The following is a 14,852-nucleotide window of genomic DNA, read 5'->3' as shown; positions in this document are numbered from 1 at the left end:
ACATTCCATATACGATTATGTCTACACTGAAAATGCCCTGTAGGCATGCATGCTGTGGGGCCAGACATTATGAATGTTACTTAAGATCATGTATGGGGTGGGAAAAAGGAGTGTGATTAGTGTATTCTTGGTGGGAGGGGGTGTGAAGTATAATTCTTTGTGTGTTTTTTTTCTTTATCAAGCAATAATTCTAGAAAGAAGGATAATTCTTAAGAATGACTGTCCTTTAAAAATGGAAGTTCATTTCATCCTATTCGTTTTTAAGGTTGTTATATGGCTCAACCAGAATTTCCTGTTACCAGAAGACACTAATATTCAGAATGCTCCATTTCAAGTGTGTTTCACATCCTTACGGAATGGTGGCCAGCTGTATATAAAGATAAAACTTAGTGGAGAGGTAATGTTTACTGTCACAGGCATAGATTTCTTATGGACTGTTGACCATTCAGTGCAAAGTGAGGTGGGTGGCACCAGTCTCAAGGTCATAAAACCGTGTGTTTTAACGTAGTCTGTTATTGTTCGTTGTTTTAGACACTGGGATGTGATCTAGAATGGTGGTGTTCTGTCTTCCTCCACCCTTCCTTTCAGCCCTTGCTTGTCTAACTTGGGAAGGAATGGGGATACAGAGGTGAACAAAAACATTTCCAATGTTTGAATGATTTTGTTGTTTAGTTAACAAGGCCGGATGATTGGTCTTTTAGCCTGCTGCTAGAGTGTGACACACATGGTTTGTAATTTCCTCCAGGGCTAACCCCTGTCTTATTTACCACCACATATAAATTTGGGTTCAGTCAATATGTTGAATATGGGGAAATTCTGGTACTGTTTCAGCTAGGTTTGTCTTTAGTATCTGAGGATGCTAAGCTCATCTTTTTTTTCCCTGGCTAGATCACTGTAAATACCGATGATATTGATTTGGCTGGTGATATCATCCAGTCGATGGCATCATTTTTTGCTATCGAAGACCTTCAAGTAGAAGCAGATTTCCCTGTCTACTTTGAGGAATTACGAAAGGTGCTAGTTAAGGTGAGGGGACCCACTGGATGCATTTGTGACAACGTGGTAGCGTCATAATATTTAAAATGTTTCTCTTAGGAGATGAATGATACCCCAAATGTGTATATGTATCTGACAGTCATGTTTTAAAGAATTTTTGAAAATTGTTCAACTTCAACTAGTTTTAGAGGGTTCACTAGTTAAAGGATTTCTTTTATAAAAGTGAGTGGTTTAGCTCTAGACCACCCTGCTTTCTTTGTTTGGTTTGGGGGGATCCTTTTTAAAAAAATATGTCATATTAACCTTTTCCTTTGCTAGCCCTTCCTTTTATCTGTTGTAGTTATATTGCTCTGTTGGTTCAGTGCTTTCCAAAAACCCAAATCAAAAGAAAAATAAGGACTGTGACTGGCCCTAAATTATAACCATATTCTCACCCCAAATCTCTAAAATACTGTGTTTGTTGCTAGGGCTCCCAGTGGTAAGACATGGAAAGATCCAGATGGAATGTCATCTTGAGTGTTGGAGGTGGTGTAGACTAGTCATTTCATTGATGAGGAGGTAAAACAATGGGGGACAGTCAAGATGGTCCAGGTGAAAAGGGAAAGAGAAGGGCCTCTGTATATGGCAGAGAGTGTCTTCTCAGTCTGACTAGTTTTCGACAAGTCTGGGAGGGCTTTTTAGTTCCTGAGTGTTCATGGTCTTTAGGTGGACGAGTCTCATTCAGTGCATCAGAAGCTCAGTGCTGAGATGGCTGACAATTCTAACCTGATCCGAAGTTTGCTGGTCCGGGCTGAAGACGCTCGTCTGATGAGGGACATGTGAGTATTTACCAGGCTAAGGCAGGTGCAAGGTTAAAAATGTCAATATTATGGAACAGCAACTCTCAAATGCTACCGGTAGGAGTGTAAATTGGTACAGTGACTTTGGAGAATAACTTGGCATTGTCAGTGAAGTTGGAAATGGGCATTCCCTGTGACCCAGCAATTCTACTCGTGGTTTATAACCTAGAGAAGCTTGTGTCGACATATAAACCAGGATATTTGTACAAGAATGTTCATAAGAATCCCAACGTGGAAACAGTCTAAACTAGCATCAACAATATAATGGCTAAACTATGGTATAATCGTACAATGGAATAGGATATGCAGTGAGAATGCATCTGTCTCAATGACATGTGACAACATGGACAAATCTTACAGGCATAAGGGTGATTGAAAGAAGTAAGACTCGAAAGAATGTGTACACAGTGCTTCCTTTTATATAGTTGGAAAATGAAACACTTTAGTGTTTGGCTCAGGTCATGATCTCAGGGTCCTGGGATTGAGCCGTGCCTCGGGCTCTGCTCTGCAGGGAGCCTGCTTCTCCCTCTGCCTGCTGCTCCCCCTGCTTGTGCGCTCTCCCCACCTCCCCATGTCTAATACATAAATAAAAATCTTTAAACAATAGAGTGTATCATTTGGGAAGCATACCTAGATGAAGAATCTATAAGGAAGTGCAGGGAGAGATTATATCTAGGACAGTATTCTCTCTTAGGGCAGGAGGGACTGTGTTCAGAAAGAGCCTATCGGAAAGTTTCGGGATGTGGCAGGTCCTGTTTCTGGGCCTGGTTTACAAACATTTGTTCTGTCAGCTTTTCCGAATGTGTATTACATTTTACAGTAAAACAGTTCACGATGTGCAGATGTAGCTTCTTGCAGAATTTATCTTGGCACTCAGAGTTACTGCGATGGAGATAGTAACATCGGTAACCAGTGACAGACGAAGTTTCTGTGCCTACATTACAGGCAAGAGTGCCCGGGCTTGTGCTTTTTCCTGAAAGGCCTGAGTTATTGGCACATATTAAAATGGTGTTGCTCAGAAGTAAGTGATTTTTGAAATAATCATATTATTGAAAATTTCAAACACATACAAAAGCAGATTAAGTAACACAGTGATTTCCTCTACACCCGCTACCTGGCTTCAGTAGTCATGGCCTCCTGGCCCTTCTGGTCTCCTCGCTGCTCACCTTCTTCCTCTCCCAGGCAGGGGGCTATTTGGAAGCAAATTCCAGACATCGCATCCTTTCAGCCACGAATATTTCAGATAGTGAGCCTTTAAAAAACAATGACCACGTTATCACACTTAGGAAAAGAATTTCTTAATATCACAAAATAACCTAGTCAGTGTTTAATTTCCTCAGTTGTCTCGCAAGTGTGTGTGTGCTTTACGTTGGTTTTTTCAAGCAAAGACCAAAGATTAAGTTTCTTGTAATCCACATGTTTGCTTGCTCTTTTTCCCAGCCCTCTCCCTCTACCGTGGTTTCCCATTTTGGATTTTGCGGGCTGGATCCTCGTGGTAATGTCTAGTAGTATTCTTTTGTCCCCTGTATTTCTCTTAGAGTGGTGGGGAGAGGTAGAGGCGTGGTCAGATTCAGGTTCGGGTTTTGGCAAGACTACGTCTTAAGCGGTGCTGTGTACTTCCAGGAGGGAGCATATGCCCGATTGTCTCCTTTGTTCTGTTACCGGTCATCGATGGCCGTTGTCTAGACCTTTTATTTCTTTTGGAGTTTGCGAAGCAGTGATATTCTAACTCTGTTACTTCTTCTTCATTTTTTAGCTGAAATACTTCTATAAAGCACAACATTCCCTCATGAATTAATGATTATTTGATTCCCTGAGATATTGTTTGTAAGAAAAGACAGATTATTTATCAGCTTGAAAATAATGAGTTGGGGGGGTGCCTGGATGGCTCAGTCGGTTGAACATCCAACTCTTTTTTTTTTTTTTTTTAAAGATTATTTATTTATTTATTCGACAGAGATAGAGACAGCCAGCGAGAGAGGGAACACAAGCAGGGGGAGTGGGAGAGGAAGAAGCAGGCTCCCAGCGGAGGAGCCTGATGTGGGGCTCGATCCCACAACACCGGGATCACGCCCTGAGCCGAAGGCAGATGCTTAACGTCTGCGCCACCCAGGCGCCCCTGAACATCCAACTCTTGAGCTGAGCTCAGGTTTTTTTTTTTTAAGGTTTTATTTACTTGTTTGAGAGAAAGGGGAGAGAGAGAGAGAGCAGGGGGAGGGGCAGAAGGAGAGAGAGAAGCAAACTCACCGCTGAGCAGGGAGCCCAACGTGGGGCTTGATTCCAGGACCCTGGGATGGTGACCTGAGCTGAAGGCAGATGCTTAACCAACTAGCCACCCAGGCGCCCCTGAGCTCAGGTTTTGATCTCAGGGTTCAAGCCCCATGTTGGGCTCCATGCTGGGCATAGAGCCTACTTAAATAAAAGAAATATATATTAATAATAATAAAATAATGAGTTGGTTCCCTAGTATCCTCCATACTGACCAGTGAGATTTTTAAATCCTTATAAACTCATGTATTTTAACATATTTAACGTGCTTCAAGCCATTTCACTTATTCTGTATGATGGCTATATTGTCCTCTTTGGCCAGTGGAAACCTTCTCAGTTTGGCTATAGCTACCTTTGGACATAGCCAATATTTCTGTTACGTCCTTGTTTTCTTGTGCAAGATGTTTTAGGCTTATCTGGTTGATCTGTTCTGAATCAGGAATCAGCCATTTCTCTAAGGAGCCTTAGTTCTTTTTAGTGGGAAATGGTATTTAGAGATCATAGTCTGCACTTTAGAGGTTGGTTACTGTTCCTAGGACCATTCAATGGATAGAGCCAGGAAACATATGTATATTTTCAATGAGAGACTGTATCATGAGTTCATACTGATTCCATTTCAGATTTATGAATGAGGCCTCTCAGCTTTGATTTTAAAGCTGTATCTCTTCTTTCTCACATTGGAAATCATGGCTCTAACCAGTATCCACATGAGTCTTTGCTAGAAAAATACCAGTATTACCATCAAAGTATGACTGCTGAAAACAGTAAAAACATTTTTCTGGTTTTTTTGTGACTTTATTCCAGTGAGAATTTTTAGTCAAATTATTGTATTTGAAATAATTCCCCTTTTTGGTTTTGCCACAAATTTGATATATAGTTAGCTTCATTTGGTTCATTTTGCTTTTGGTCTTGTGGAAACTGACAGTTTTTTCCTTTTTGGTGTAATTTTATTACACATTTATTAAAATCTTTATGTGGTTCCAAAGTCAGCACTATAAAACAATGTGCAGAAAAGTCTAACTTCTAATCCGTGTCACCTCCATCCTGTTCCCTCCCTCTCACTGTACATAACCAACCAAAATCTGAATACACACACACCCACGTATACACACATTCACGTCTCCTCCGTCACTAGAGAAATCATAGCACGTTACTCTTCTCTGCCTGGCTTTCTTTACGTTTAAAAATACTGCCATCACTTCACATCATGTACAGAGATACTTCTCGTCGTTTTTACAGCTGTACAGTACTCCTTCTCTGGGCGCTTATTCAGCCAGTTCCCTACATTTGGGTTGTTCTTTTGCTGTTATAGATGGTGCTGCAGTCCAGAGCTTTGTTACATAATTTTTTCATATTTTTGCCGAGATATCTTTGGGAAAAAGTCCTGAAATGGAATTGCCAGAGTAAATGATAATTGCATACAGAATTTTGCAAGATATTGCCAAATTCTCCTCCATAGGTGTGATATCATTTTGCATTCTCAGCAGTGATATATGAGTGCTTGTTTTTCAGTCTTGCCAGTGGAGTATGTTGGCACACTTTTAGGTATTTACCAACTCAATGGGTAAGAAATGGTCTCATTGTGGGTTTCATTTTCATTTGTTTTATTGTGAGCAGTGATGAGCATCTTTTCTTTGTTTTAAGGGCCATTTGTATTTCTTTTTGTGTGTGAACTATTTATTTTGCGTGTTCATATATTGGTCTGTTAATCATTTGTGACATGGGATGCAGATTTTTTTCAGCTTGCCATTTGTATCTGTCTTTTGCTTTAATTTTTAAGCTTTATTTTTGCTTTTGCCATGTAACAGCTTTTTAAAGTTTTTACATAGTCAAATTGGTCATTAATTGAACTTCCACTCTGAGGTTATAGAATCATTCACCTCTTTCTTTTTCTTTCAGTACTTCTATGTTTTCATCTTGTATGTTTAAGTCTCTGTTCCAGTTGGAGTTTATCCTGGTGTTTGGCATAACAGTGATAAAATCGGTTTTCTCTTTTTCTGTTCTGTTCTAATACTATTACTTTAAAAGTCCATTTTCCCACTGATTTGATTTTAGAAGCTTGCCTTTATCATGTGTCATATTTCCATATGCACTGGGTCTGTTTCTGGATTCCCTATCCTGTTCTATTGGGCTGTCTTGTCTCTTCATTTGACAGTACCATTCATTTCTTTATAGGTGCTTTTTGTGGTTTCTGGTATGGCTAGGTGCCCCTCCTTCCAGCCCCCGTTGTTCTTCCTTTTCATGGTTTTCTTGCCTGCTGTACTTGTCTTTTCCAGTGAACTTTGTCATCAGCTTTTTTAGCTCCAGAAAAAAAAAAGGTGTTTTTCTTGGGATCATGTTAAATTTATGAACTTGATCTGACGTTGTTACAAGGATGTTTAGTCTTACTGAGAACATGGTATGTCTTTGTCTGTGTTCCAGTCATGTTTTAGGTCCTTCATGTAGGTATTAGCTATTTTCTTGTTAAGTTTATGCCCAAGTATTTTATTTTTGCAACTGTAAATAGGATCTTTCTTCCACATTACATCTTCTAGGTTTTTTTTGTTTGTTTGGATATATGAACACGGCTGAGTTTTTATATTGATTTTATAATCTACTACTTTACTAAATTATAATTTTTTCCAGGTGTGAATTTGTAGCCTTTGTAAATTGAGGCTATTTTGCCTCTTACTTTGCAATTCATTTTCTTCCTATTGTTGTCTTTGAGGTATATGAAGTTTTTGCTTTTTCTGGCCAACTTTATCTCCAGTGCTGCTTTTCTACTCTCTCGCTGGCTCCCCCCCCCCTTCACAGTCAGAGAGCTGTTGTTTAGGCATTTGATTGCTAAACTGGAGGAAAGTGACCACCAACCTCTAAATCCCTTTTTTTCCCTGATTTATATTTCATTTGAAGACTCAGATGTATGTTTTTATTTTTTAAAGCCAACTTAGTTGATATATACTTTATTATATACATGCAGAAAATTCGCTCCTGTAAAGTTCAGTAAATTTTAGAATCATATAAAACCGTGTTGCTCCTGCCACAGTTAAGATGTAGACCCTTTCCATCACCCTTGTGCCTCGCTGCATCAGTACCCCCTCACCTCCGATCCTTGGCATGCACTGATCTGATTTCCCTCCCTGTAGTTTTGCCTTTTCCAGAAGGTCATTTAAATGGAATCCTATAGTGTACGCCTTTTGAGCCTGACTTCTCCCGCTTACCCTCATGCCTTAGAGATTCATCCATGTTGTTGCCTGTATCAGCAATTCGTTCCTTTTTACTGCTGGCTACAGTACTGTTCCACGGAACGGATATACCATACTTTGTTTATCCACTCACCGATTGACATTGGGTTGTTTCCAAACTCCAGTGATTGTGAATAAAGCTGCTATAAACATTTGCGCACAGTTTTTTTTGCAGACATGTTTTCACTTATTTTGGGTAAATACTTGTAATGGGATTTCTGGGTTGCAGAGTAAGTGTATATTTAACTTTGAAAGAAACCGCGCAGTCATTTTACAAAATAGCTGCACCATTTGCATTCCCATCAGCAGGGCGGGAGACTTCCAGTTGCTCTATGTCCTTGCCAGCATTTGTCTTTATCCATTTCTTTTATTTTAGTCATTTTCATTGTTGTGTAGTAATGTCTCAGTGTGGTTTTAATTTTATGCCTTTGTTTTTTAAGACCTTGATAAAATTAGAAGCTGAATTTATCAGTTGTCTAAAAATATTACGAATAAGGTCACTTTTGCCCAATGAATATTAATCAGAAACTCTGAAGCTAGCTTCTTGCCTTGCCTACTTTTCCTTACCCCCCGCCCCCAGCACAGTGGGCACTTAATAATTGTCAGCTCCATGGACCAATAATCAAGAAAGGCTACTTGTCTTCCATTTATCTGGAAGAAATGGGATATTTTGATAGAAACTTCTCAATGTTTCAAGCCAACATTTCGAAGTTTAAAATTTGGTGTTGTCTTTATGTAAGAAGTTTGTAAGTTTTTTCATCTAAGCCTGCCATATTGAGGTATAGTGATGTTAATTCACTTCTGTTGATTTACACAGGAAAACCATGAAGAACCGCTACATGGAACTGTACGACCTTAATAAAGACTTGCTAAATGGATACAAAATTCGCTGTAACAACCACACGGAGCTCCTGGGGAACCTCAAAGCAGTAAATCAGGCCATTCAAAGAGCTGGTCGTCTGAGGGGTAAGTCTCTTTTTGTAGCCCTGTTCAAGTAGTCTGTAATTTGGGGGTGAGAACCCTTAGAGCTAGTGCTAGCTTCTAGAATTCCTACTGGGGCCGACAGCAGCATACCTTTGACACCCAACTTGGCCGCAGTCACTCGAGGTTGGTCAGCCTATTGTTTGGCTTTAGTCCGTCTGAAGACTTCAGAGGGAAAGAAAACTTTCAGCTCCTTTTCTTAGATCTTGCTGCATCTTCCAAGAAAAACCTAGTGACATATACCCATGGGGAAAGCCTTAAATATACCTATTTTTTTAAAAAGGAGACTGAAAATTAATGAGCTGTGTCCAACTTAAAATACAGAAAAAGAACAATAGAATAAGTCAAAGGAAGCAGAAATGTTGCCAGAGAGTTATACCTGAAATCTGCTGTTTGGGTCAATGCTTTGAGCTCCTTTTAGAAAAACAAGCTTTGCTTGGGCACCTGGGTGGCTCAGTCTGAAGACCATGCAACTCTTGATCTCGGGGTCATGAGTTCAAGCCCTATGTTGGGTATAGAGATTACTTAAAATTTTTAGGAGAAAAAAAAAATCTTTGCTAGGTGGATATATGCTTTGATCCTCTTCTATAAAACTGACTTCGTTTCTAGGTTTGAGATGGTCCCTAGGTTTGGTTTGTGATAAATTCTCTCACAGTTGTCTTTTTTAGGGAGTGGTAAGGTAAATTTGCCCACCATAGATCTCTTTTCTACCAGAGTTTTATGCTGTTTTAAAGCTGGCCTCTGATTTACAATTTCACTTTTAATCATCTTTTGGATTGTACTGATCTGATGTTTCATCCCACACAGTTGGAAAACCAAAGAACCAGGTGATCACTGCTTGTCGGGATGCGATTCGAAGCAACAACATCAACACGCTGTTCAGAATTATGCGGGTGGGAACAGCTTCTTCTTAGGAAAAGAAAGAATAGGTAATAAAGTTCCTAAAAAGGGATTTTCCCTAAAAATCGAGGCTAGTTTGCTTGGATCACATCCTGGTGAACCCAGGTGCCAAGAATGGCAACAGCCTTGGTGAGTGGTACAAAGGCAGACCACCACTGCATCTGAAAAGTACATCCCTTTCTATTTTTAGAATCAGTTGCACTGTTACCGAATACCAGGTCTTTGTAGGGGAGAATACTTTTAAAACGTTAGGGCTTCAAAGTCCAACTTTTCTGTCTGTATGTAAAATTGGTATATGATGTATAGATACATCTTCTTCCTTGAAATTATAATTGAATTTGTAATTAAAATTTTTTTTTCATTAAAACTTAAGAGTTGCTCTCTCTGTTGACTGTAAAATCACCACCATATTAGAATTGCAGGAACCATTTGTATGATGTGGAGGAAAACACAAGCGTGGGTATTGGATTTGTGTGCCTTTTTATCACTGACAGGTGGGTGTAAGCAACACATCTGCGTTTAACGTGATCTGTTAGTTGGGGGTAATGTTAGCTACTGAAACTAATAGATCTCAAAGTTCACAGTGACCCATTTATTTCTCATTTATATCAGATGTCTCTATAGTTATTCAGGGACCCAGCTTCCTGTGATCATGCAGCCGTGTCATCTTCTAGGGCAGCCGATCTTGGAGTTCTCTAGAGAGAGAAGTTTCAGGAAATGGATTCTGGTTACTATTTTCACGTTCATTGCATACGATGAAGGCCTGATGGCGCCGGGAACCTGGTGTGAGAAGGCCTTGCTGTGATTTAAGTCCAAGCGAGTAGAACAGGGATAGCTTTTCTCAAAGCTGTGGTCTGGAAACAGCACATGACCATTTCTGCTTGTGTTCTGTCAGCTAACATGGCCACACCTTGCTGCAGAAGGGCCAGGAAATATCACCAGCCGTGTGTTGGCAAGGAAGAGAAAGCTGGTGTCTATGCCAACAGCTAGCAGCTCCTTCCCTAAGAGTGAAAATTTTGCCTCAGGTAGATTCCAGGACTGGTTACATTCACCAGTTTTCACTTTTTTTTTTTTTTAAGATTTTATTTATTTATTAGACAGAGACAGAGACAGCCAGCGAGAGAGGGAACACAAGCAGGGGGAGTGGGAGAGGAAGAAGCAGGCTTATAGCGGAGGAGCCTGACGTGGGGCTCGATCCCATAACGCCGGGATCACGCCCTGAGCCGAAGGCAGACGCTTAACCACTGTGCCACCCAGGCGCCCCACCAGTTTTCACTTCTTAACAGCATTCCTAAGTAGTGGGGAAGACAGTCCATCCCGCTGTGGTAAATTAATCTTATGAGTCTCTTCCATGTAGGCATTTAGGATGACCTCTTCTGGTTCTGAAATGTGAGCTTTGTGGAATCCTAATTTTTATGAGACTATGCCCTAGAATACCTTTGTTCAGCATTTTTAACCTATAAGCTCAAAAGACACCCACATATACTGTATTGTTTTTCATAATCCCTGAAGTAGTGAAGCATCTTCTATGTGCTTTGAAGATGAGGGAACTGAGGCACAGGGATTAATTACTTGCCAGAGTCACAGAGCTAAAACTCGAGTCTCACTCTTGAGTCTTCTTCTGTTTTGTTTTTTAAAATTAATTAAAAAGATTTATTTATTAGAGAGAGAGAAAGACAGAGAGGAACACAAGCAGGGGGAGCAGGAGAGGGAGAAGCTGATTCCCCACTGAGTAGGGAGCCCAACGCGGGACTCGATCCCAGGACCCTGGGATCATGACTTGAGCTGAAGGCAGATGCTTAACCAACTGAGCCACCCAGGCGCCCTACAGTCTTTCTGTTTTAACCATAGTCTCACCTATACGTTTTGAGATTAAAATCTCTAGTTGGCCCTGGTTTTAAATTGTATGGCACTATTCAGTTTTAGGGACCTTAACAGAATAATCTCATCAAAGGTCATTGTGTTCTTTAGCCAAAAATCTTCCCTCTTAGACCTAAAAATACAGCTAGTCCTGAAGGGGTTGACCTGCAGCAGAATATATCTTTAAATAGTCCTGATTTATACAAATAGTTGATTTTCACATTAATTTGATCCTCTTGGCATTTACTGCTGAGCTCAGAGAGGCAGAATGTTTTTTACAGGGTCCCACAGCTTGCTGAGTCACGGTGTGGGTTTGAAACCAAGTAGCCATGGCCCTTCCTGCTATTCCAAGTCATGTAGAGAATCCGTTCCTTCTGTTTTGTTGCCATACTTTTCCATCCTGATAGAATCTGAGGCCATCTAAGAAGTCACAGCTTAAGCTTATTTTGTTGCTGCATTTTGTTGAAGCTTTACATGAACACTGAGCCTTCATTGGAAAGCTGATCTTGAGGATCCTGGTATCTGGGGGAAAGCTTTGAAGTCATTTTTCAAGCATCCCTTTAAAAAAGTCCCCCCCGCCCCCTCCCAGATTCAGGTACTCAATATTTTTGAAAGAGGATGGTTTTTATTATTTCCCACGTGTCTGCCTATCCACATCCATCAAGGCTTGGCTCAAATGCTCTCTCCCCAGGAGATCTTCCCCTCCCGTGGCTATTCCTTAGCCCTTATTACATTCTGCATTTAGATTGCTGTTAATCCTCTCCTGAGAACGGGCTGCATCGCAATCAGCTTTCTCCTCCCAGTGGTGCTGAGCCAGTGCCCTGAGCACAGAAAGCACCTGCTGCTCTCCACGGGCTTGCCTGTCCTCAGCCAGCCCATCAGGAGCTTCAGAAATCAAAGAACTAGGGACTTTACAACAATTATGCAACCCTAGAAGTGCTTTACAAGAATGAGTTCCAACATTATTTATGTTTCAAAGTTTATAATTAGCAGTTACAAATCTGCCAGTGCAGAGGCCTGTGATCACAGAACTAAATTATCTCCGCTTTCACTTTGAAACCGAAGTACAGTAAGACACCCGTTGGCAGCGGGGTGGTTTGCATTTTGCCTCTTTCCCATCTGGCCCTGCCCACACGAGATGCTGTAGCTCCTGACTCATCTTTTTATTTGTATGGTACAGAAATCTGCTTTTCCTAAAATGATGCCACATGGACGATTCCCAAGTAGTTTTCAGAGCTGTCTATGTGGACTGATTTTGCATCAATCAGAGAAAGAAATCGTGTGTTTCTGCAGGAACGTTCCGTTCGTTGGGGGGAGAGCTGGTGTCACAAGGACCCTTCTAATGGGGCTTGCATTTTCTCATTCAGTGTCAGTGACATATACGGAAGTACAGCGTGGTACCGAAGAGCTAGGACAGCCAAAGCTTCTGGCTGAAGAAAGACTGGTCTAGGAGAGGGAGCCCAAGCAGTGATTTTTTCCCTTCAGTATTCTGCGGGAAAGAAACCACTGCATTCAGTGGAGTTTGGGAGCCAGTCAATGAGCAGTAGAAGAGCCAGGTTCAAAACCAGCCTCTTTCCCTTCTAGGCTTCATTTTCCACATCTTTAAAATGGGGGACAGAGATTAGATTATTATTAGCGTTCTTCCTTAAACTTTTTATTTTTCCTCCTAATAGAAATGCTAATATGCTCTCAAAATAACTTTATGAAAATATTCTTCATTTCCATCATTATGAACACATACAGGAGATTTGTTCTGGGGATGTCGACCTTCTGCAGCTGTAGGAAGTGGCGAAGCAGTCTCTGGAAGGCACATTCTCTGTCTCGTACGTTACAAAGTGCCACAGCGGCTGTCACAGGATGGTGGGATTCCAGATGACCTTTCCTTTATATTTTTCCATGTTTTAATTCTTCACAGTGAACACGTATCATTTATATAATCTGAAAAAATATAAAGCTGTTCTCTTTGGGGGGAAAAATCGTCCTTTTCTATAAGGAATTATAATAATTGGAGGTTCACTGTTAAGAATTAAGAGAGAAGATGCCATATGTTATACAGGTGAACATCATAGCTCTTATCTGAAACAAGTATTTAAAAGATGCCCATGTTTTAATTCCTTTTTTACCACTAAACAGTTGTGGACACTGGCTGAAGCCCTAAAAATCCAGATGAAGAATGAAGTACTAGGAAAAACAGCTTCTCCGTCACTGAGTGTCTTCGGTGCAGGAAAGCGACCTGCGAGCTACACGGTCCTCTACGAGGCGCTGCTGTAGATGACGTAACGGACAGAAACATCAGAGGCGGGCTCTCCGGGACTCGCTCTCCCTTCAGACACCGATTTTCCGTAGTGTATAGAAAAGTCTGTCGTGTTGACAGACCATAAACACACTGGGATTAAGGAGAAACTAATAAGTACATTTTAACGCTTGTGCTAAGATTTAGACTGAGCGCTCCAGAACAGGAAAAGTGGGGCGGCCTCGTACCTGTCACCTAGAGCCACGAGTCTCTCTTTCCCCAGCTTGGCACATGTGACGGTTTCACCTGCCTGCCATTTTCTCCTGGGCCTTCTGCTTCCAGTTACGCCCCTGACCGGTTCACTAGAACCTCACCCCTCTTGCTCCTGCTCATGAAAACACATCAGAAGGCAAGTGAGTGAAAGTCATATTGTCGGGATGACCTTCATTCAGTCTGTAGCAACTGAAAAGAAAAGGCAAGCTTTGAAACTGTAAGCCATTAGTTCCAAAGTCACCATGGTGAAAAAACTGTGCTCTACAAAACAGTATGCATGTGCACTGGCCCAGTACTGTGTGGGCGTGGGAAGACACCATTAGAACTAGTTCTAGGTGCTTACTTTTCATCTCACCTGGGGAAAAGTAGTGTTTTGTAACAATACTGAATATTAGTGCATGTGAAAAGTTTCTAGACAGACATCCATATAATGGGTATAAATGCTAAAATATTTTTTACTGACTAGGGTGCAAAATTAAAATTTTGAAACCACTAACCGAAAAGAAAGTAAAACTCATTCTTTCATTTAAGGTCAACTTTAGAATAGAGTCACTACTCGAAGTGTTACGAGATTAATGAAGATAAAAGCCCAATGCTTTTCCTCTTGATTAATAAAACCCCAAATAAAAGCTGCGGTGACAGCTAGTAATACATGTAAAAAAGAGAGAGGAAACAAGAAAACAAGAATGGAATGAGAATAGCATCTTTCAGCTAAAGATGCAGTGACCCCAATGCCCGCCTGGCACACCCACATGGACAGGTGGGACTTCTCACGTAACCCCCACAACGGTCCAGAGGAAAAGAATGTAACAGAGTGCATAGCCTCTTGGCATTGTGATGGGGCCTTTAGCATTTGTCCTTTTAAAGAAAAAAAGGCAACAAACTTTATAGCTCACCCAAGAGTGTTTCGGAAAAGGAAAGACACACACGAGGCCAGAATCACATAGTTCTACAGGGGCCCCAACTCCAGGATGGAAAGGCAGTGGCCCTGGGAACCACTACATAGGGCACAAGCAGCCCTCTCCTCTACCAACCAGAAGTCTCTGGGGAGGGGGGCAGCGTGTGGTTTGGGTCATGCGTTTACCATGGCAGGAACACCATCGTCTAAGTCTACACTGTCCTAGGAGAGTCAGTGAAACAAAGCCATAGGCAGTGGGAGGAAGCATCATGAGCCCAGAAAGAAGAGGCTAGAAGTTTCTGCAATGTTCTAGACCAGTGTGATTAGGAAGGGCAGAATCGGCCTTGAGAATTAAAAAAAAAAAAAAAAAAAAAGATCAC

General features: G+C 41.1%; 1 protein-coding gene across 2 annotated transcripts in view; it reads left to right on the top strand.

Annotated features, from left to right (window-relative positions):
• Positions 1 to 14,846, top strand: part of BBS2 (Bardet-Biedl syndrome 2) — a 33,226-nt gene extending 18,380 nt beyond the window's left edge. Inside the window, exons 13-18 of one of the 2 annotated variants that reach the window (XM_045806824.2) lie at positions 266 to 397; positions 889 to 1,026; positions 1,702 to 1,814; positions 8,145 to 8,293; positions 9,116 to 9,237; positions 13,202 to 14,846. In XM_045806824.2, coding sequence (XP_045662780.2) covers positions 266 to 397; positions 889 to 1,026; positions 1,702 to 1,814; positions 8,145 to 8,293; positions 9,116 to 9,222 — 639 coding nt within the window. In that variant the 3' untranslated portion in view covers positions 9,223 to 9,237; positions 13,202 to 14,846. Of the gene's footprint in view, positions 1 to 265; positions 398 to 888; positions 1,027 to 1,701; positions 1,815 to 8,144; positions 8,294 to 9,115; positions 9,581 to 13,201 lie in introns of those variants that run through there. The other variant, XM_087870434.1, reaches the window with a different exon arrangement.
• The last annotated feature ends 6 nt before the right edge of the window (positions 14,847 to 14,852 follow it).

The sequence above is a fragment of the Ursus americanus genome, chromosome 21 (assembly GCF_024610735.1).
Source record: "Ursus americanus isolate L20-20 chromosome 21, mUrsAme1.1.p, whole genome shotgun sequence".
Taxonomy (NCBI): Eukaryota; Metazoa; Chordata; class Mammalia; order Carnivora; family Ursidae; genus Ursus; species Ursus americanus.
The sequence above is the reverse complement of the archived record's forward strand: the minus strand, read 5'-3'. Positions and strand labels throughout refer to the sequence as shown.